We start from the raw sequence: 21,870 nt of genomic DNA on the forward strand, positions 1-21,870 counted from the left end.
TATGTCTGTCATCCCTCCTAATTAACAATTTAACTTAACCCATGATTCATAATAGTTTGAAGACAGTAACATAGTAATCTTATGTTCGTCATTCAGTTTCCATATCTACATCACCGCATATACATAACTGAAAGACATACACAACTACTGTTTAGATAAACCTACCCGCCCCACCAAATATTAATATTAATAAATAGTGGGTAGGATACCCGCAAGTACCCGAACATGTGGGTTCAGTATTTTACACACACACAATCAAGGCTACATGTCGCAACCTGCAGTGGTGCAATGTATAATCTCAGCAGGAATAATCTTTAAGCACTCAGTGACATAGAAACAATCGAAGCGAGCTTAAACTTGCGGAGTTTATCAGAACTTTCTGGCTGAAAGAGAACCTCTGTACTCGACCTTACATTTACTTCCTTCCACTCAGAAGCTGAAGGTCCTTCGCTACGATAGTCACGAGGAGAGTACAAAACTTGAAGCCTTGAAGGGGCTGCCAAAAATAAGAGGGCCAATTTATAAACTTATATGCCTATATCCAATGTCTACTATTATAACGGTTATAAAATTCCAAGTTCCCAACCTAATCAGGATGCATCATTTATCATTTTGTACTAGTTAAGCTCAAGTAATACTCAGAAGTGAGAAAGATTATAACTCAGGGGATTACCAAATCCAAGCATGCTCGTCTTTTGGACAATAAGGCGGCTAATTTTTGATCTTTTGATATTTCTCAAAGCCTCGACATCTTCCTGCTTACCCTTAAATTCCAGAAACTCCCCAAGAACATACTTATTACCTTTGAGCTCCAACCTGCAGGCCAATCATAAAACAAATTTTTTTTTTCAAGTGGCAACCAATCTGCTACTCTAGGAACCAAAGAAATAAAAACACTAAACAGCATCCACATAAATGAATTCATTGTATACCAAACAGCCTAGTTCCCTGTGATTCCAACTTGTATGACAAGGAATGGCTTAATAATTACCCTCAGCATAGTTGAGGAGGCACCTAATCCCAAGTGACTTCATCTCAGTAAAGAGTTAGATGACTTTGTAGTGGATTTGTTAGATGACTTCTATGTATCTGCTTACCCATATATCTATTTATAAGTATGTGTGGGTGTCTGTGTGTGCCTGTGTACTGTGTATATCAATATTTTACGTCAGATCAGAACTGAGTTGGCTTCACCAAGGCCTCAAAGATAAGTAGCAAGCATTCAAAATAAAGATGGCAACGAACCTATCCCACATTGGAGCCGTACTAAGGATGAAATTAAGCTTCTGATGTATAGATTCTTGCATCTCCTTCTTTCCACCACGGAAGGCACCCTTAATCCAACCAGAAAACATACTTTTTGGTTCTGGTTTCAGCTGTACCCACTGGTCATAGGTTACGACTTCTGATGGAAAATTGCTTGACTGAATGGTACTGCAAGAATAAAAAAATATGGTGAGCAAATGCAGAAATGTTAGTAACAACGGAACTAATTAGATCCCACATCCCCCTAAATGTTTTTCTTAAAGACCATCTGCAATACATAGCTTTACACGTCAAGACCTTTAAACCACATATATCCTACTCCACATGTCAACAACTCTCAAGCACCCAATGGGGAAAGAAGACAATGTGCTGCCTTATGAACAACATCAAATATAGATTCTATGAATATCTCGATTGCTAAATGAAGATCCCGTTGCGCATAAGTTGAAGATGAGAAGACCAGTGGAAAGAAAAGAAATGATGCATGTGCTTTGCAAAATGGTACATAAAAGTACTCTATGCAGATAACTCAATGATGCTCAATCACGATCACTAGTAATATTCAAAGAGAAAATAAAAATGAAAATAAAAAAACAGGGCAGTAGCTATGAGGATGGAAATTGTACTGAGAAGTCCAAGTAAGAATAAGTAAGAGCAACAAAGAACAGATCTTATGTTGCATCCAAAAGATGAGAGGGATAATTGCAAGACATCCACTGGTTATCTAAACACCAGAACAAACCATCACCATTTTCCATCAGTTGAATGGGTATAGAGTTATAATAATCAAATCATGAGAAAACTCCAGAACGTACCAAACTTTAGGATTGGAAAGTACTACTTTGCAAGACAAATATCCTTCTGGTAAAGCAACTCCTCTTTGTTCTAGATATGACTCAAGAATCGAAGCTTGTTTTTTAGTCTCAGCCACCTGAAAGGTATAACAATTGAAAAGACATAAGTAAGGCCAAGTTCCCAATTTCCCTTTGTGTGTTTTTTTTTCTTTGCCCCCTTATAGATATGACTGTAAATGTAGTAGTGCACGATCTGGAAAACCAAATAGAAGTGTATCGAGAATATCCATGTGATGTCTACGAAAATGGAATCTATACAGAAAAGGAATCGAGAATGTATAGTGTGCGTGCATTGGATAAGTCATGAATTTGTGAGTGGAAAAATAAGTGTGGGAATAATTGCCCTGATTAACGTTCACCTATATTACCATGGGACCAAGGTTCTCAACTGTACCACTATATTGGAATTGGAACTGTCTTCTTGGGACTGCATACTAAGAGTGTTTTGCATATATATGTGCTACTTAATCTCTTGTAATTCTTATAATGAATAAGAGCAAGCAACTCTCTTTCGAGTGGACGTAGGCTATATCAAGTAGCTGAACCACTATAATTCTGTGTCTTATTCTCCTTATTTCTCCTTATCTATTTCTTGAATAAGTGAGCATAACACTATCTGAGTAGGCAGCAAAAGCAATGAACATGAACATGCTAGGAGTAAGACTTACAGGATCAGGATGGTGCTCCGTTTTGCGTTTACTGTAGCCCTCACAAACCCAGCTGCCATCTGGATTGACTGAGATCAATCCTGAGAAATTCTTGACGGCTATCACCACTGCCTCCCTTTGATTTTTTTTATTTTTTATTTTTTATTGAAAAACAAACCAACAAAAGCAGGAACAAGCAACAGATTGGTGAGGATTTTATCGTCTAATCTAATTAGAAAAAAAAAGCATAAAATAAAAGGAGACAGAGAAGGATGTTGATAGACTACCCTTTGGAGACGAGAACCAAATCGATATTCTGAGGGGTAGCGGTATCAGCATCGGGAATCCGGAGGCCCGCATAGACCTTGCCGCCATAAAGCTTGACAAGCCTCTCGCCGACGGAGAAGAGAGCCTTAGAATCAGAGGTCTCCACGTCCAAAATGTCGTCGTCGTCGGAGAAGAAGCACCTGTACAACCTGTATATTATCAGACCGCAGAAGATCTCTAACCACATCCTCGTTTTTCCTTGATGGTACTCTCTGGATTTGACTAATCCAATCCAATATTACAAAGAGTACTTGTAAATTTCTTCGGGTAGATATATAATATATATGTATTTTTCAGTCCTAATGCCATCTACTAATGTGGTAATTAAATGTGCTGGACCGACCCACCAAGGAGCCGGAGAGAGAGATGCTTGCTTAACGCGCTAGTAATACTACACTTGTCACATTATTATTCTACATTTTTATATCATATAATGTGGTATATTCATATCATATGTCATATCAATTAAACTAGCCTCTTTGCACGTGCTTCTGCGCTTGCGAGAGGTTTTTTTTTTAAAAATTTAAAATTATTTTAGAATTAAAAAAGATAATGGATAGTTGTGTTCCATAAAAATAAGATCCATTATCTGAATTTTCTTTTAATTTTAATTTTTTAATATGAAAAATTGTGAATTTACCATATTATCCTCATTTAATTAATAATTTCAATTCTTAATGTTTGCATTAACCAAGGGCAATTTTTGGTATTTTGAATGTTTCACAATTCTCTGCCTTTTGCTTTATATATATAGATTAAATGAATGAAGTATATTTTAATAAATAAAATAAGAAAAATATAGACTAGTATTTTACATGATGTAATATATACACATCAGTTACCACGTCATATGGTATAAAATTGTAATATAAAAAATATGATAAAAACTAATATTATTCTTTTTCTTTTCTTTTCTTTTTCATTTTTTTTGATAGAGGATTGCTTTTATTTATTTGCTTGATTTTGAAGTTTGGGCCAGCCCACTTAGAGTGGATGAACTTTGATGAAAAATAAAAGAAATATATAGCTAATATGAAAGTCCATATCTATGATCCAATTCATGAAAAGTGTGTGTCATTTTTCTTTTTCTGCTCCTTCGCCTTGAAGATACAAACTACAAAGAACAATGATATATTTATATATCCCATTTGAAATAGATGAAAGCACATCAAGATACAAGCCCATGTAACCACTCCCCTTCATAAGATCTAGATTGGTTGGGGAAAGGAATGGAGAAATGAAGGGGAAAATAAAAATCTCCATCACATACAAGATACTGCCCAGACAGGAAATCACAATTTAAAAAATAAAAATAAAAACCCTAACCATAATACAAACCTCTTCATTTTTAACCTATTCTGAAAGCCAGACTCCAAAAAATAGAAAATCAAACACATTTAGGTGCAAAACAATATCCAGTAAACCTGCCTGCCTCCCTGCCTGCTAGTTGGGCACAAGTCGGGCAAAACTGGTCTCTCTACTTCTGATTGCTTGTGCTCTTCTTCTTGAGTAGACTTCCAAACTTGCGGAGCAAAGGCTTCTTCTTCTTCTGTTGCTGCTGCTGCTTTGATGGAGAGATTCTGCCATCATCAATGTTTTCGGTTGAAGTAACTCCATTAATCTGATCCAACCCCTCCTCACCAACCCCCACCTTTGAGTCCACTTCCTCTTCAAAGGATTCCTGCTCTTGTTCCCTCTCTGGCGAGAATTCCTTCTTTTCAATCTTGCAGCTCTCCCACATCTTATATTCAACTTCTACAGAGTCATCCTCTTTCTCTTTGCTCTCATCTTCTTTTGGTTTCCCATTCAGAGTATCAACTTTAGCAAAATCCACTTGTTCGGCCTTGTCATTCATGACATTATTATTCTCTTGCCATGAATTTTCCCTCTTGGGTTCCTCACATTGATTTGGTTGAAGCTCCATTTTGGGTTTCTCCTCTCTTCCATGCCCATTCTCTTCGGAGAATTCAACTACCTTTGGAAGCAAAGCATAGTCCTTCTCACTATCTGTTAGCTCACCATTTTCCTCGGCTTGCTTGTTGGCCACAGCTTCATCAAGTAACTTAGACAACTCCTCAACCTTTGTAAGAGAAGCAGCCTCCTTGTCTCGGAGCTCCTCATTCTCTTGAACAATACATTGGAACTCATTTTCTTTGTCCAATACGCTTTCCTTTAATTTCATGTTCTCAGCCTTTGCTTCTGCAAGAGCTTCCTGCAAACAGATAACTTCAGATTCAACTTCCTTCAGGCTCTCTTTCAATTGGGCTTCTTCGTCCTTCAAAACCCAAGCTTCTTCATTAGTTTCTTTGAGTAAATTTTGCAGCCTGATTATTTCTTTTTCCCTAGAAGAGTTTTCTTCTTCTGAATGCTTTACACAATTCACCAGGTGAAGTTCTTTCTGCTCCCAGTCAGCCTTTGCGTTGTGGAACTCAGTCTTGCATTGTTCTAGGTTACTTGTAAGAACATCAATTTCATGTTTTGCATCATCAAGCATTGCTTCATACTTTTCGTTGGTTCCTTTCAAGACCATTTTCAGGTCTTCTAGCTGGGACTCATTATTATCATGCTCAGCTTGACTAGTTAGCAGCTTTTCTTTGGCTTCTCTTGCTTCTCCGGACACTTCATGTAAAGCTGAAGCTAAGCTTTCCATTGCTTTCTTGCTCTTCTCTTCTTCATCCCTGGAATTTTCCAACTCATTTATGAGTTTGTTTTTCTCTTCTAATAGGGTTTGAACACTGGATGCTGCAAGCTTCTCATTGCTTAAAGCCTGGATTTTCTCCTCCTTCAGAGTTTCAAGCTCCGACTTAAGTGACTCAATCATTTTTCCCATTTCATAATTTTCTTCCTTGGCCATATCAAGGCAACGTTCTGAGTCCTCAAGATCCCCTCTATGTCTTCCAATTGTAATTTCCAGCAAGCTCACCTTCTCTTTAAGAGCAGAAATTTCAGATTCTGCATCGTGCAATAACTCACTGTTTCCCTCAAGTTGTTTCATGACCGAATCTAAAGACTCTGATGCAGACCTCTCCAACTTATTTGCTTCCTCAACCTGCATCTCTAATTCCTCAACCCTATTTTTCCACTCCTCAACTATACTACGTGCATAGGATTCAGCCATCTTGGCTGATTCTAGCTCGACGCTGAGCTGTTCAATGGAAGCCTCTTTCTCTATCAATCTCTCCTCATAAACTTTTGCTTTCTCAAGTTCTTGTTTGAGAGAGTCTACCTCTGATTTAAGGTTATGCACCATCTGGCTGTTTTCGCTAGCCTCTGTTTCAAGCTTTGAATCTAGCAAGGCCTTCAATTGAGTCAACTCAGCCGAAAGAATCTCCACCTTCTTGGCATGAATCTCAGCAATCTTAGTTGCATCATCAGCATGAATCAGTGCCTGGTTTTTTGCATCACAGGTCATGCTCAGTTCTTGCTTCAACCTTTGAAGTTCCTGAGTGGTAGAGAGTAGAGTGGCCACGTCCAGAGCATGTTGGTTCCTCACAGCTTCAAGCTCTTTCTCCCATTCCTCTTCCTTCCTTTGGGATGCTTCAATTCCTGCCTGCTCCAGCTCAACGGCGCGAAACTTCTCAATTTCAGAATTCTCCTCGGCTCGCTTTTGAGCCACCAAAGCCTCTCTGAGCTTCTCATGTGCCTCATCGGCCACTTTCTGTGCATCTTTCAATTCGTCAATTGCTTTTGCCTTCTCTTTCTCAATCAAAAGTATCTGCTCCTTTGCTTTCTTTAGATCCTCCTGAAGGAGAATTAATTGAGCCTGTATTTCTGATCCCTTTGCAACGCGTGTTGGTTGTTTCTGAAAATATTATAAATTAACAATTGTAGATCACAATTCACATTACTATAAGCCTATGACGTGAGAGACACTTGGTTCCTTTTCAAGAAAGAATCAGAAAAGGGAAAATGAAATAAAAAGTTCAAACTCCATCTCCAATAGCTAGTATTTATATTTCTAAAGCATCATTAATATCTATGGCAGAATTTCATTTTCAATTTTATGTCCAAAGCAGACTAAAACAATTTGTAAGGAAGTACATGTGCTCTAAATGACTGAAGCACTACAAGTGTCACCGGAAAAGAAAAGAATGAAAATAAAAATAAAAATAAAGCAGTAGAATACAAGTGTAGTTGCTAAAACTCACTTCAGGTGGGGTAGTGATCTTTGGTGAGCGGCGGTCAACTGTGGGCTTGGAGTTGACAGAGGTGATCTTTGGGGAGCGATCAAGTGAAAGGCGAGAATTCTGCAAAGGAGAGGGTGAATCGGAATCTGACTTAGCGACTCCCCGGTTCAGTTTACTAACTCGAGGGGTTGCTGGCGATGCTTTTTTAGGAGTTTCAGATATAATAGCAGATCTGTTCAACTTCAAACTGTCAGCACCATATCCATATTACATCAAACAAAACAATGCAGACATTATATGTGTATGTATAAGCACAACACAACCCCTGATCAAAATTTCAAACGGGGGTCCAAAGGATGATGGATCTGGCACAAAATTGGAAATTTATCAAGAGAAAAAGCCCAGACAAGATGTGACAAAATTTTTCAAGAACAGATCCAACGAAAATAAAGATCAAAATCTAAGAATTGAACGAATAACTCATATCAGAATCAAGAATCAAGAAAAAAGAAGTAAAACCCGTGTGCAAAAAAAAAAATTCAGAATCAGAACCGACGAAAGAAAAAAAAAAACCTAGTAGAGAGGAGATGATAAAAGCAGATCCCTCGCACGCACTAATTAGGAAACCGGCAACAAAATCCCAAATTGAAAATTTTCATACATATGTAGAATCCATGGACACAGAGAATACGAAGAACGAAATCTGATCTTCCTCTCACTCATCCCGGCGGCGGCACAGTGCCAGAGTAAGAGGTAGAGAGAGGAAGGTAGGGGATGAGAGAGAGAGAACTTACTTGGACTTGGAAGACATGGTGGTGGTTGAAGAAAGTGGAAGTGGAAGTGGTAGTGGAGCACTAGGCAGGAAATTTGTGTGTGTGTGTTATTGTTGTGAGATGGGGTTGGGCAGCTGTCTAAGATCTAAAGATGCTGCCATTGTAAGTGAAAATGTAATATGCAACAAAGTTTTTAGATGACAGATAACATGTTGCTATAATTCCTTCTTTTTATTTTGTTAAAATAATAAAAATAAAAATAAAAATAAAAATAAAAAGGAGATGAAGTTGAAGAGAAACCAAAACAAGGAATGTACAGAAGAAGGAAGGAACAAAAGTATTGTTTGGGTTGGTTTTCTTGTCTCTCAAATGGCCACACACACTGCACTACTCAGCTTCTTCTAGTATTACTACATGTACTTTTGTACTCTCTTTTTTACTTGTTTCTTTCATCCTTTCAGAGGGAGTGTCTGTATTTTAGGAACGAGAGCTCGTGAATAGACAAAAGTACCCCTAGTATTTCTTGTCTTTTCTTTTTCTTTTAACCTGTCAAGCACACACATTACCAAATGCATGAGACTAAGCCAAAGAGTCAAAGACCTGTCTAGTCTACCATTGCTGCTGCTGCTGCTGCTGCTTTAAGGTAAAGGGAAAATGAGTCGTCATATTTGTTTGTAATCCCGTCCTAAAAATTAAAGGGTAAATTTTGATGTTTAACTATATTTTTAACTACAAGTCCAGTTTTATTTCCTCATGTTTAAGAGTTATGAGAGATGTTTATTTTACAAGTTGAATAAGGAAGATAACTCAAGTTTAAATTTGAACTTAGAAACTCATTTTATGGAGCTTGAGATCGATAGAAGGAGACGATATAACTGTTTGGATTACATGAAGTAACAAACAATTAATATTGATTAAACTCAATTGGGGGAGGATGGTAAAGAAACACCTTTTTTAGGCTTTTGTGTTATGTTTCATGTTTTATGTATGGTGGGAAGCTGACTAGCAAGCAAGCAACAAACCTTGATTAGTTCTTGTTGGTGAGCCAAATTTGATTGGAAAGGAAAGGAATTATCATTAGATTGTATTAATTAGGTGAGATATCACCTTTAGAAACGTTGATCAGTGCCTGTGAGATTTTCACACAAATCTTGCATACAAATTCAGAGACTCATGTCACTCTCAATCAGATAACAAATAATTGAATATAATCGTACATACAAATGCAAGTTGAGGAAGCGGTGAGATTGTTGTTTCTCTCCTGCACTGCAAGTCTGCAACTGCAACACTTTTTTTTATTGAATATGTACACTGTATATGTATTGGTAAACCCCGGCAACCAAATACATTCACAGACAGATAGATACACAAGCATGCCAGTTAATACATATACATATATAGCTTTCAATTCGTTGTTATGTTGACTTAATAATAAATTAAACGTGGATCGAGTTTGACCAAAATTAAAGAATTTCTTGTGGCAAACTCAATAATAGATAGAGATATTTAGTGATATACCTATTTTTAGCACTAATATTATAAATAAACTCTACACAATTGAATTTCTATAAACAAACTCAAAAAAAACTCAAAAAATGACAGCTGACCTTATTGAATTTAATATTAATTATTAAATTACTTTAATGTCATATTAAGTGTTTTGGGTATTTTTATGAGATTTTAGAGTTGGGCTTGTTTTAAGAAATTAATGGCAGTTTTGTAATTTATAAGAAGTTCAAAACTTTTTTGTGATATTGTAAATGAGCTTTGTGTGTGTTTTTAAAGTCCATTTCATATGGGGCATTTTTATAATTTGGGTCCTCATATTTGGTATAATAGTGAATCTCCCTAATAGATATAGAGTAGAGACTGAGACTGGGGTTAGTTTTATTTGCAATAAAAAGACAGACGTGAGAAAGGGAGGTTGGCTGTTATCTTCGTTAACAACTTGTCTTGTATATGCTAAATCTTGAATGCGTTGGTTAATTGATCTCTGGGCGTTTATGGCGAGCTCTACTTGTCTACTGCATCTGCATGCCATTGTCAGCCGAACCTAAAGCCTTTGGCTGAGACTGGCCAGCTCTCACACACACTCCACAGATTTCCCGAGCTGAGCTCTGCAATTATTTACAATAATAGAATACAAGGCCGAGGCTAGCTGCTTTAACTTTAACCACCACATGTCATGTTTCAAGAAATCATATGCCTTTTTCATGAGAATTGAGAAAGGCATATGATCAAAGAGATTTATAATCTAATCATACTCTCTCTCTCTCTCTCTCTCTCTCTCTCTCTCTCTCTCTCTAGTACTGAATTTTTTTTATTATTTGAAAATACTTTGCAAACAGGTTGTTGAAGACCTAGAACCGTTTTCTAATCTTTCCCTCAGAATTCAGATGTTACTGGAAAATGAATAAAATGATATTTAATTAGTATACATAATTTGTGAATAGATACGAAATAACAATTGCAAAGAAACGGCTCTCAATATTAAACTAATGATCTGAGACAACACAATCATTTATCAAATGCTCCGGGGATGACAAACACACCCATATCCAAAAATTGGAATAAATAATCAGAGTTAGGAAAAAGAAAAAGAAAAAGAAAAAGCAAAAGGAAAAGGAAAGAAGATCCAAAATCTATCATACAAGAAATTAGAAAGCAAAAACAACAACTGTCATCCACATGGGTGGTTGGGTGGGATCAAATCAAATCATGGAAATGGCACAAAATTGCAGAAACGAAGAGGAACAAATGGTGTAGGTAGTTGCAAGAAGCAAAGACGACATGTATGAAGTATATCTTCTCTATGAGGAGAGGAGAGGAGTGGAGAGGAGAGCCTCAACGCCTCAACTGAAGTTCCCTCCCTCCCTCCCTCCCTCCTTCCTGCCTGATGATTTTGTCATATATTTTGCACAATCTTTTCTCTTTACATTACTTTGTTTTTCTTCTACTTGATACACAGCCACATGCTGCTGCTGATATCATCTGGGCCAAATCTCTCAACTGAAAGTTCTCACATTTTTTTGGCAGTTTCATCATAGAATAGTGACGTCTTGTCTAACTTTATTTCACAACACAACTAGCCAGCAGCAATAGAATTGACGTGCCTAAACTACACAACCCTATGACTCTCATGAAACATGCAAAGACATTAAGAAACCCAATTACATATCAAAATTAGTATATATAATGGAGGAGATTACTGGAGATATGCACAGATTTATTTTTATAGTGCAAGACTGAAATGAAGAAAGAGAGATATTACATCAATCATCATCATATGAAACATGGAAACTGGTAGTGCAACCGGATGCCTCAGGATCCTCAGCCCCACAACAGTCATAGAACTTGGCTGCGTACGGCGGATCTTTGGGTCCCAATTCATAGTACCTTGAACCAATAAGGAATAATAAGCATCAACCACGGAAAAAGGAATCATATCATAGGAAAGAGAACCAAAGTTAGAGCCTAACAAATCATCTTCGTTCTGAACACAATGCTCATACATACACAACAAAAAAACACAAGTACACACCCAATCTCGTCACACAGCAATTTCTCTCCCAGACTCCCCACTCTCTCCCAGCAATTTCTCTACCACAACCACATTAGTGGCTCAAGACACTTCTAACCTTCGTATATAAATTCCCTCTGCAACAGCTTACAGTTATTCATATCCACATCAATGCCCAATTGGATAAATATATATTTTCACTTCATCCATATTTTTCAAGATGTGAAAGTGAAATTGATAATGTTTTTTGGAGACGTTCTCCAACCTCAGCCGACCCCAAATTTTTAAGATGAAAGCCTAGTTATGTACCCCAATCTCTCTCTTTCTCTCTCTCACACATCCATTTAATCTTGAAGGCCAAGAACACATGAGTTTAGATTTATTGCTACCTGATGCAGTATTCCAAATAATTCTGTCTTCTAACAACTTCCGTGAATATATTATGCAATTGCAATTATCAATAAGGAGATCATTGAAACATAGCCTGGACAGTGACCTTCTTATATACTGTCTTCATAGAGTGATGTATGAGCTTTTACTCATTATCAGAGCTGCAAAGTGATTAGATTTCTAAAGGAATTTATACATTTAACTTAGCAGACCATATCAAATTGCTCAGTCATTAGCAAATGGGCAACCCCTTAAATGCTCTCTCTTACAAGAGTCAATGGTTATTGGTATTTCACTGGTTTGAATACATGTACACGCTATTGCTGTACCTATCCTGTGATATGCAACTTTACTTCCCTCAGAGTCAGAGCTTCCCTTGGCTTGGCACTCATAAATGTGTAAGTAACACAACATACGTATAAAACAATAAGCTGAAACAACAACCATGGAAAATATTTTATTAAAGAAAAAAAAAAAAAAAAACAACACTCCTAATTTTCATACAGCCAACTGACATCAACTGAGTAGAGGTAAAAACATCAAATTGGATTTTGGTGAGCATACCAGGGATCAACTAACTAAACCAGAAACATGAATTTCTCATTCAAAAGGTGCAATCCAACATTTGCGTTTGGGGAAAGACAACATTGTAAGAAATTAGGACGAAAAGGACATGAGGGTTCGGATACATCTCTACCCTAAACGCAAGAAAATAAACACATGGAATCAGAAGCACAGATTAAATAAATGGGCATCTCTTAGTTTTATAAAAAAATCGAAATTCAACAAAAATTATAGTAAAAAGAAACTCAATAAATTGGAGAAGGAGAGAGAGAGACCTTTTCTGGTCGTCATGACGGCGACAGACGAAGAAAGAAGGGTGGAAGCGGCATGAGGAAGGAGTGTTGGAGGCAGGACTGTAGCTTTGTTTGCACCTCCTGCATAACCTTCCCTTATCCTCCTCCATCTCTCTCACTCTCTCTCTCTCTCTCTCAGGCGATCAATATTGAGAGACTGCTGGAGACCCGTTAATAAATAGATTAAGGGTTTAGATTAGATTAGTTCTTTATATTTTTCTGGGCCACTCGCCTACTCACCAAGAAAATGAGATGACACTAATATGCCAACGATCTTTTTTCTTTGCTTGTTCTATATTCGTCTGCTTCATATCTTTGTTTTTTTTTTTTTTTTCCTTTAGCAAGCAAATGCTTCGTTTTCTTCTAATTATTAAATGCTCGTTCACTAGAATTACAAGCCCCTTACCGCCGTGGTTTTCTCATTTTTCAAAAAACAAAAAGAAGGAAAAAGATTCATAGTCGAGCGATTGATTGATCTATCGCACAATGTACATCGTCCAACCCATTATGCAAAAGTTAAGGAGAGAAAATCTTAGCAACAACAAACACGAAAATATATATTTTACCAATTACTCCAACAAACATCGCTCTACTGATTCTGATTGATAGACACTGACAGGCTCACAAAATATATATTTTACCAATGGGATTACATAATTTATTTTATTCCATACCTCATTAGCAAGAATAATATTCCACAGCTAACACATAGCAACAAATCAAATTTCCAAACGCTGTTCATAACCAAGAGTCGTATAAAATGAATTACTGAAATAATAATAATATGTAAACCACTACTATGACAGTGTCACCCATTCATTAACACCACTTTTGGACAATAAGATTATGACTCATTCGGTGCATCATTGCTCCACCATTGAAACGATCTAAGCCTGTAAAAAGCTCGCATACTTGGCACCTAGGAAAAGCCTCTGTATACATAGTAATGCATTTTTCGTAACCTCGGCATTCTCATGATTCATCAGTTTCATCACACGTTCCTTGGCCTTGAGGTCCGTCACTATGATTCTTCCAGCCGGATGCTGCTGGACAAACTGTGAGATATCAAAGCAGGCAACAGCCAAAGCCCTAGGGTCACTGGATGTGTCCAAAATAGTAATCAAGACTCTTAGAATCTGCAAGAGGAAATCATGCATTATTAGTGTCAAGGAAGACACAAGTTTTTTCAAAATATCATTCAAGCACGTTCACAGCTGCAATCAATTTTAGTATCAGTAAATTACCACAATAATTCAATTCAATGCTGCTTTTAGCTCTACGAACAAGGCAATAGTGAAAAATTACAAGGAAGCTATATCACAAGACCAAATTTACTACCACTTTTCCATGGAAGCCAAGGCTGTCTTGCAAAAACAGAGCTACAGGAAAACACAAAGAAGTATAACACTAGGCCCACCTTGAGTAGTCCAGTAACCAAAATCCCTTATAGCATTAACGAGTGTCTTCGGATGCACACTCAGAGTATCAACTACCAAGTATTAGCATAATCCTAGGACTCATGAAAGGGGCCCCACTGGCACTGATGCCAACAAAACATGGGAGACACATCTTTTGGCACGCCCAAATAATTTTAAGGATCTTTTCAGTCCCACTGAATTGACTAAGAATGATAGACCAATAAACAAACTATGCAACACAACTGTTAAGCAAATAATCTAATTGAAATCTTGGGAAAACAACAAAAAAGTACCTGAAAATCATTCTCTTCAAAATTGGTAACATTCTCGCGCCAGAATATTGGATCCTTGTGCATGGGTGACCAGTCAAGATGGCCAAGGAGGACTTCTTGCTTATACTTATCAAAAGAACTCAGTTTCTTGATGTTATCCTTCAGACCCTCTTCCAGTTGATTTAATCCCTCCAGAAGATCCTATGAGAAACTTCAATTGGTTAGAAAAACACATAACTGATGATCTACAGTTCAAAATAACAAATGCAGAAAATTAGCAATAGTTACAATGCCCCATAATTTAACTTGGTGTAACAGAGTGGCCCAAACGAAGAGGAAAAATAAAACTGGGTCTGAACAAATAAAATGCAAACTATCAAAAAAGGCAATCTTAAAATTTCTCACCTCATCACTCCATGCTTGTGCTTTCAAACTCTGAACCATTTGTGGCAGTCCAAGGTCCACCATTTGAGCACCAAACGTCCCTTTGGAGAGCAAGTTCCTCAGGGTCAAAACAACAACTCTGACAACCTACCAGGAATAAGCAAATCCATATTACCAATAAAAGATGCATTTAACATATACTCCTCTGATACAAAGACAAACATTACTCATAACATGGACGAAGTCAGAAATGCAATGGATGGTGTCACATTTGTTCCCCATGGATGATCAATATCAGAAAAATAAAAAGTGTGGAAAGATGCAAACTTATTATAGAAGGAATCAAGATATACCCAAATTACTCTTGCTATGAAAATATTTAGCATCCAAAAGGACAAGATCCTCACCTTTTCCTTTGTGGAACTCTTGACAACTTCTATGAGTCGTGGAAGAGTTCTAGAAGTGGCCAAGTACTCAATCGCAGGTTCATAATAGGATAGGAGCCAGATACATAGACATGTTTCATAAAGAAGCTGTTTCAAACACAATCTATTGTCAATATAAAAATAAAAAAGTCAAGAAACGAATATGGAAGTTAGTTATTAGTTCCATAACTCGAAGCTTGTAGGTGATTAGAAGCACCAGATGATTATTTAGCCTGTCAACTGACAGGAATGGGCTGTGTAGCTTGGGTGTAAACATATGTTTTTTTCTTTCTTGTTAGATGTCCAAAGTACAAAAAAAAGTTACCTGAATGGATTGTTGGGTGGAAGCTGGAGAAATTAAGGGAACAAGCAACTTCACCCCATCTAATTGAACAAAGGAAGATCTAACCACAGGTTCCTTTAATAAGGTTGCAAGGCAATTGACAGCAGTTGGGATGCCGCGACTAGGATGGGAAGGCTTCTTCAGCTGGAAAATACATCTACCATCAGAAAAATACTCTGACAACCGATATCATCCAATCTAAAAACCACCAAGTGATAACTGTGATATCATCAAAATAACTGATTGAACTTGAGGACTAATAAGAGAAGGACACAATATGCACCACACAACTGTAATACAGTAAAGCATTTCTAAACAAGGTCACACATCAAAGCCAAGGGATAAATGTTATTTCTTTTCCATAATAACACACATAATAAGATATTTTTCTGCAGACTTAATTTCCTAATTTTCGCAAAGCATGATCTCAGAACAGGAGTTCCATGATTACACATTCTGCATTTTGAAACTTGAAAAGTCAAAAATAATGCTTTCATTTCCAAGAAGCTAGAAAAGAACAAGTGTGTGCATCTCATCAAGGTGGCCAATGGCCATGGAGTATAATTGAACTTTCCCAATTACAAGCTCATGATAAATGGTTTAGTTGACAAGGCCCAGAGATAGATGCATCTTAGAAACTAGAACGTTAGCAGTATGATGGAGACATTCCGTACGCCAATCACCTTTGCGCCAAATGGCCTCTCCTCTAATATTAAGGAGTGATTGGGTTTCCGGTGCATTACCCCTTTGAGATGTGTTAACACCTATTCAACAACTACTAAAAGACTCCATTTCCAGGCATTGAAAAAGAGAAAGGCACCCAGTTGCATTCAGTAGAACTTATAACCAAAAGCTGAAAGCATACCTGTGCACAAAGCCATTCCACCAATCCTTTCAACACATCATCAATAGTAGTAATTTTTCTCTTTGAATTTGAGGCTTCCCCATTTGCAACAGTGCCATCTTGGGGTTTTGGCCTGGCACTGTATTAAAATAGAAAACAATAACGAATATAAATGCCGTTAATAAAAGTTTAAGATGGAGACCACACAAGAAACTGTGCTTAATTGATTCCTTGGTTATTTGTATTTCACTTTAGAAATGCATCATGTATGAGTACCTCACTATTAGGGCAAGTATCTTACAGCTCTTCTCTTGTATGAACCAATTACCCTTCCAAAGCAACCTGAAAAGAAACTCAACGGTTTGTTTGTTTGTTTTTACATAGATAAAAATATAACTTGTATCACTGAATTGTAGAATCAGTGCTGACCTCAAGAAAGGCTCATAAATATCTTTATCGACAATAGTACCATCATGGAACAATCTTGCTCTTTTTGGGTTAGCTGGGACAAAAGGAAAGAAAAAGGTTACGTTTAGTTTTTGTTTTGCCAATGGGTGTGCAATCAGAAAGCCAGAAAATCTTCCAATTACCCGCAAGCATTTCATCAATTAAAGCAAGGACATATTCTACTGTTTCTTCCTTGAAAATATCACGTAAAATGCCAACAAACACTTGAACATAAGCAGGGCCGTCCTGCCACATTTGAACACCTTGTCAACATCATTGTGAGATAACCAGCCGAAGAAAAAGAAAAACAAATCACTCTTATCAGACAATTCAGAAGATATCTCCACTAAGATTAAGGTGAAGCATTATAAGAAGGCAGCACACAGCATTATGGTTTGGGATGAATGTACAAATCAAAATGGGTTTGAGTTGAAGCATAAGATAGATAGAGGAGGAGGGAATAAAGTTGTAAATATGATAAAGAGCAGGAGGAATTACATCATCGAGCAACTGTGATCTGTGACTCTCGGATCTTTTATCGTAACGCCTTAACAGCTGAAGGCACGTTCCAGTGATGAGCTTAGTGGTCATGTATGTCTCCCAAGGGATGTCCCTTTTCAAAACCTTGATAAAGGAAGGAAAGTGGGACAAGAATGAATATTCAGATTTATGAAATGTAATTCCCATGGAAAGGGAGAAGAGGCAAATTCCAAACAATCAAACAGCATCATCCCCAATTCAAATTCAAATGAAACCAACCTGTTCAGTGGTGAGCTCAGCATGGTCCATTGCTGCTCTGATAACACAAAAACAAGTCCAAAATTATCTCCCAATTTTACCAATTCGGGTACCTACAGATGGAGAAACCAGATCAGAGGCTCCACAACCCACAACTCAGATTCACTTCACTTTCGTTGAATGGAAGAAAAAGAGAGAGTAAAAGTAGAAGCTACAAATGAGAAACCAGATCAGGCTTACCTCTGTGTCTGTGTCTGTATCTGTGTGGCTTCGTCAGGACTCAGGACGCACGCAGGAAAGAGATGAATTAGAGAAGGGAGAGGACAGAGAGAGAGGAACTGGACAACCGCAATTATGTTATTTTGTTTACGTGGCCCTATCAGAAAGCGACTCGTGGTGGGTACGGTATCTTTACCATAGGGGATTATCAATGGGTTCTTGGGCCAAAGCCCAAATAACAAAGTTGCTACTTGGCATTTTATTGACTCATCTAACTTGAATCCCATAGAACCAAGCCCAATTAAATTAAATTAAGTTAATTATTCCCTTTTAATTAATTAGAACATGAATGGAAAATAAAGAGTGAAGAAAGTTGAAGATTGATTTCATTGAATGAATGAAAAAGAAGCTGAAGATAGAGAGGCTGAGAGATTGAGAGAAGAGAAGAAAAGAGGCTCTCACGAGCATGTCTCTCTCCTGCTCGTTTGTCGTTGGTCCTATCTCTTCTCCTCCCCACAAAATCGCCCCCACCAGTCCGCCCCATGTCTCCTCTCCACCGCTCTATTCTCCTACTTTCCCTCGCATTTCTTTCTTTTTATACCCACCAACTACCTCTCCTTTTCCTCTACCAGATCCACATGGTCACAGTAATAGCATTACCTCCACCAGTTCTGCCTCTGCCTTTGCTTTTCTCCATCACCCACCCGCCGCAAAGAGGCTAAGCAGTGCTTCCATGACGAGAGGGCCACATGGGTTTCTCAGGGCGTCTTCCTGCTGTAGCTTTAGAGGTGATGCAGGTGCTCAATTTGAGACTGGGAGCGGCGCTGATGATGAACAAGATAAGAGTGCTGCTGATGAGGAAGAAGAAGAAGACGACGACGACGACGACTTAATAGTAGAAGAAGAAGAAGCGGGGAGAGATTTTGGGTCTTCTCTTTTGCCTGAGAGATGGGACGTTTTGGGTCTTGGACAAGCCATGGTAATTTTCATTGTATTTCCAGTTTTCTGCTTGACTGCTTGCTTGCTTCAATATTACCAGTTCATCTTTGTTTTCTGTTCCTTTTATGCCACACTACGAATTTCTTTTTATTTTTCTTGTATAGCCCTTCTTTGTTTGATAATTGATATATGACAAATTTCTTTTAAGAAAAGAATAAGGAACATGATGATAATTTGAATCCTGTTTTAAAGCAAACAAGCTTACCCAACTAGGCCAAATAGGTCAGCTGAATTTTAAGTCTTGTCTTTATTTGATAGCCAAGCGAGTTATAACTCATGCTGTTCAAGTTCCTACTGGAATTAAAATGATTCTTCAGATCATACAATCATTTTCCTTGAATAAGTTGTATCACTAAGCTGAGCTATGTAGAGGTTCTACTGGCATGTTTGTTTGTACAAAGGAAGGGAAAAGAATAACCATTGATTCTCACGAAATTGTAGATTAGCTCTAACCTTTACTTCGACGATGTGAAGCTGGTATGCAAAGATTTAAACTAATTCTTGCATTTCTTCTGATATCTTTCTAGGTGGACTTTTCTGGCATTGTTGATGATGAGTTTTTGGAAAAACTGGGATTAGAAAAGGGAACAAGAAAGCTTGTGAATCATGAAGAAAGAGGTAGAGTTTTGAGAGCTATGGATGGTTGTAGCTATAAGGCCGCTGCTGGTGGGTCTCTTTCCAACAGTCTAGTGGCCTTGGCAAGGCTTGGCAGTAGGTCCATTGGAGGCTCTCCCTTGAATGTAGCGATGGCAGGGAGTGTCGGGAGTGATCCATTGGGTGGCTTCTACAGGTCAGGCTCACCCCCCCCTCTCCTCTCTCTTCCTCCTCCTTTCTCCTATTCTTTTGTCTGGATGAATTCAACAGAGATGACACCTGTTTAGAAACATGTACCTTTTGCCTTTCAATTTTCAATGAATTATAGGGATCAATCCTTTTTTATTAGAATCTGCCTATAATATGGCAATCATCATATAACTGAAGGTTGTGTTATCAGTGTGCTTTTAGAGTGTGCCCTCATATTTTATTGGCCTCCCATCTCTGGCACTGTCAGAGGTATTTAAATTGATCATGGGGATTCTCCTTTGTCAACAATTTGGAAATTTTGGTTCTTGTTCTGCAGGTTTTCTTTCTCTTTTTTAAATAAAATTTCTTTTTTCTTTTGACTGATCTGACAAAATGTGGATTATTTCATAATGTATGTATAGGTCAAAGTTACGTCGGGCAAATTTGCATTTTCTTTCTGCACCTATCACGGATGGGACAACTGGGACAGTAATAGTCCTCACAACTTCAGATGCCCAGCGTACAATGCTTGCATATCAGGTGAGATCTGTTTTGGATGTCTGAAAGCTGTAAGATTTTGTGATGTGAATCAGGGTTCTGTTATTTGTTTGGTCAGTATTTGTGATTTCTTCATTTGGTCTAGTCATGTATATGGTCTTTGAGGTAAATCAAATGAGACCCCTTATATATCTGTCTTAATGGTTCCAGGGTACATCTTCGACTGTTAATTATGATCCATGCTTGGCTAGCACAGTTTGCAATACAAAAATACTTGTAGTTGAAGGGTATCTATTTGAGCTTCCGGATACAATCAAAACAATTACAAAAGCATGTGAAGAAGCACGCAGGAGCGGCGCTGTGGTTGCAGTAACAGCGTCAGACGTCTCCTGCATTGAGAGACACTATGATGATTTCTGGTATTGTTACTCTGTTTACTGCATTATACTTTATACATATGACATTGCCTAGCATATTTTTCTTTTCCCCTTTATAATTATAAGAAAGCGAGAAGGAACAATTTCACTAATTCTAACTTGTTTCCAATAAGGATTATTTTAGTTAAATAATGGAATCTATATAGTGGTTTACATGTTTTTTTTCCACAAATTGAATGCAATGTTATGATTTCTGTTTCATTATATATAGGGGGAAAAAGTTTTGAAAAGATGAAGGCATTACAAACTTGATGATAAACTATCATTTGTCATCTGGTCTGTGTGTAAGCTCTTTGAAAGAATTTCTTTCCTTTTTTGAGACTGACGTATAAATTCCATGGCAATAAAAATAGTTTTGTAAAATTGGACATTTGATTTTATGGAACGTACGTCATTTGTGACATCCAGCATGCACGGATGGTGGTTAAGACTTGGAGTGTTCTGCTTTACATTTGTGACGTGAACACTGGTTTATATCTCCTGAAATTTATATTAATTTTATTAAAATTTGTCCAGGGAAATTGTTGGAAACTATGCGGACATTGTTTTTGCAAACAGTGACGAAGCAAGAGCTTTCTGTCACTTCTCCTCAAAGGAGAGCCCCATTTCAGCTACAAGGTATCTGAGCCATTTTGTTCCCCTGGCATCAGTTACTGATGGACCAAGAGGCTCATACATTGGTGTAAAAGGGGAAGCTGTATATATCCCTCCTTCTCCATGTGTACCAGTGGACACTTGTGGTGCCGGAGATGCATACGCATCTGGAGTTTTGTATGGTATTTTACGAGGAGTGTCAGATTTGAAAGGAATAGGTACATTAGCAGCTAGGGTTGCAGCCACCGTTGTGGGGCAACAGGGCACTCGGCTTAGGATTCAAGATGCAGTAGAGTTGGCAGAATCATTCGCATTCAATCTTGATAGTTCCACTATTAGGTCAGACATTGGGTCCGATCACATATCGAGCTTCTAATTAGACCCTTTGTTAATTTCCCAAAATTCTTTTGTTAGATGTACCTGTTGTTCATATGTTTGTACATTATATAATTATTGTGCAATGGTCCAAATCTGATGGTGACTGACTTGGTCTCGTGAAATTCTTAATTTCATCGATTTGTCTGGCACAGAAACTGTCGTAACAAAAGGAAAAAAAAAACATATTTTAAAATATGGCATTCTATTTTCTTCAGTAGAAATGAGTGTCCGGGAAACAACTTTTGGCTATAAATAGTTTAGTTTACGTAGTTTGGGCAAAAAGAAAAATTCTTTAGTTCATAGTTACAGTTTTGGCAATTTTAATTTTGT

The 21,870-nt window shown here is 37.6% G+C and overlaps 5 protein-coding genes across 6 annotated transcripts; 1 reads left to right on the forward strand and 4 right to left on the reverse strand.

The window, feature by feature from the left end:
* LOC18785328 lies at positions 22-3,390 on the reverse strand. Its single transcript, XM_007218283.2, has 6 exons — positions 3,055-3,390; positions 2,789-2,903; positions 2,082-2,197; positions 1,246-1,434; positions 674-816; positions 22-496 (listed from the first exon to the last, which is right to left on the reverse strand). Exons 1-6 carry the CDS (start codon positions 3,279-3,281, stop codon positions 315-317), a joined length of 972 nt encoding a protein of 323 aa, XP_007218345.1. The 5' UTR covers positions 3,282-3,390; the 3' UTR covers positions 22-314.
* On the reverse strand, positions 4,147-8,440 carry LOC18784941 (WEB family protein At3g02930, chloroplastic). Its single transcript, XM_007220580.2, has 3 exons — positions 8,016-8,440; positions 7,243-7,453; positions 4,147-6,896 (listed from the first exon to the last, which is right to left on the reverse strand). Exons 1-3 carry the CDS (start codon positions 8,030-8,032, stop codon positions 4,572-4,574), a joined length of 2,553 nt encoding a protein of 850 aa, XP_007220642.2. The 5' UTR covers positions 8,033-8,440; the 3' UTR covers positions 4,147-4,571.
* On the reverse strand, positions 11,031-13,076 carry LOC18787181. Its single transcript, XM_007221074.2, has 2 exons — positions 12,744-13,076; positions 11,031-11,390 (listed from the first exon to the last, which is right to left on the reverse strand). The coding sequence occupies exons 1-2, from the start codon at positions 12,869-12,871 to the stop codon at positions 11,267-11,269; spliced, it is 252 nt and encodes an 83-aa protein (XP_007221136.1). The 5' UTR covers positions 12,872-13,076; the 3' UTR covers positions 11,031-11,266.
* LOC18787671 (V-type proton ATPase subunit H) lies at positions 13,368-18,027 on the reverse strand. Of its 2 annotated transcripts, none has more exons than XM_007217928.2 (12): positions 17,873-18,027; positions 17,654-17,745; positions 17,393-17,518; positions 17,038-17,140; positions 16,877-16,949; positions 16,724-16,789; positions 16,469-16,586; positions 15,586-15,747; positions 15,243-15,368; positions 14,857-14,982; positions 14,473-14,652; positions 13,368-13,897 (listed from the first exon to the last, which is right to left on the reverse strand). In XM_007217928.2, the coding sequence occupies exons 2-12, from the start codon at positions 17,681-17,683 to the stop codon at positions 13,649-13,651; spliced, it is 1,359 nt and encodes a 452-aa protein (XP_007217990.1). In that variant the 5' UTR covers positions 17,684-17,745; positions 17,873-18,027; the 3' UTR covers positions 13,368-13,648. The 2 variants fall into 2 exon arrangements, with proteins under 2 accessions (XP_007217990.1, XP_020412616.1); XM_020557027.1 differs by having other exon boundaries at positions 17,654-17,690; positions 17,873-17,958.
* LOC18784614 (uncharacterized sugar kinase slr0537) lies at positions 18,199-21,669 on the forward strand. Its single transcript, XM_007218952.2, has 5 exons — positions 18,199-18,830; positions 19,378-19,640; positions 20,056-20,173; positions 20,342-20,550; positions 21,085-21,669. The coding sequence occupies exons 1-5, from the start codon at positions 18,318-18,320 to the stop codon at positions 21,536-21,538; spliced, it is 1,557 nt and encodes a 518-aa protein (XP_007219014.1). The 5' UTR covers positions 18,199-18,317; the 3' UTR covers positions 21,539-21,669.

Source organism: Prunus persica, chromosome G2 (assembly GCF_000346465.2).
Source record: "Prunus persica cultivar Lovell chromosome G2, Prunus_persica_NCBIv2, whole genome shotgun sequence".
In the NCBI taxonomy this organism is placed as follows: Eukaryota; Viridiplantae; Streptophyta; class Magnoliopsida; order Rosales; family Rosaceae; genus Prunus; species Prunus persica.

Bases quoted from the DNA above. Each gene is read 5' to 3' on its own strand.
- LOC18784941 (XM_007220580.2), bottom strand. The intron at 6,897-7,242 runs GTGAGTTTTAGC...TAATATTTTCAG, and splicing joins AGATCACTACCCCACCTGAA to AAACAACCAACACGCGTTGC.
- LOC18787671 (XM_007217928.2), bottom strand. From the start codon at position 17,683: ATGGACCATGCTGAGCTCACCACTGAACAG. The intron at 16,950-17,037 runs GTAATTGGAAGA...CTTTTGTCCCAG, and splicing joins AATTGATGAAATGCTTGCGG to CTAACCCAAAAAGAGCAAGA. The intron at 14,983-15,242 runs GTGAGGATCTTG...TATTCCTGGTAG, and splicing joins AGAGTTCCACAAAGGAAAAG to GTTGTCAGAGTTGTTGTTTT.
- LOC18784614 (XM_007218952.2), top strand. From the start codon at position 18,318: ATGTCTCTCTCCTGCTCGTTTGTCGTTGGTCCTATCTCTTCTCCTCCC. The intron at 18,831-19,377 runs GTAATTTTCATT...ATATCTTTCTAG, and splicing joins TGGGTCTTGGACAAGCCATG to GTGGACTTTTCTGGCATTGT. The intron at 20,551-21,084 runs GTATTGTTACTC...AAATTTGTCCAG, and splicing joins AGACACTATGATGATTTCTG to GGAAATTGTTGGAAACTATG.
- LOC18785328 (XM_007218283.2), bottom strand. From the start codon at position 3,281: ATGTGGTTAGAGATCTTCTGCGGTCTGATAATATACAGGTTGTACAGG. The intron at 2,904-3,054 runs GTAGTCTATCAA...AAAAAATCAAAG, and splicing joins TTGGTTCTCGTCTCCAAAGG to GGAGGCAGTGGTGATAGCCG. The intron at 497-673 runs GTAATCCCCTGA...TATTTTTGGCAG, and splicing joins GACGAGCATGCTTGGATTTG to CCCCTTCAAGGCTTCAAGTT.
- LOC18787181 (XM_007221074.2), bottom strand. From the start codon at position 12,871: ATGGAGGAGGATAAGGGAAGGTTATGCAGGAGGTGCAAACAAAGCTAC. The intron at 11,391-12,743 runs GTCTCTCTCTCT...TATTGGTTCAAG, and splicing joins CGTCATGACGACCAGAAAAG to GTACTATGAATTGGGACCCA.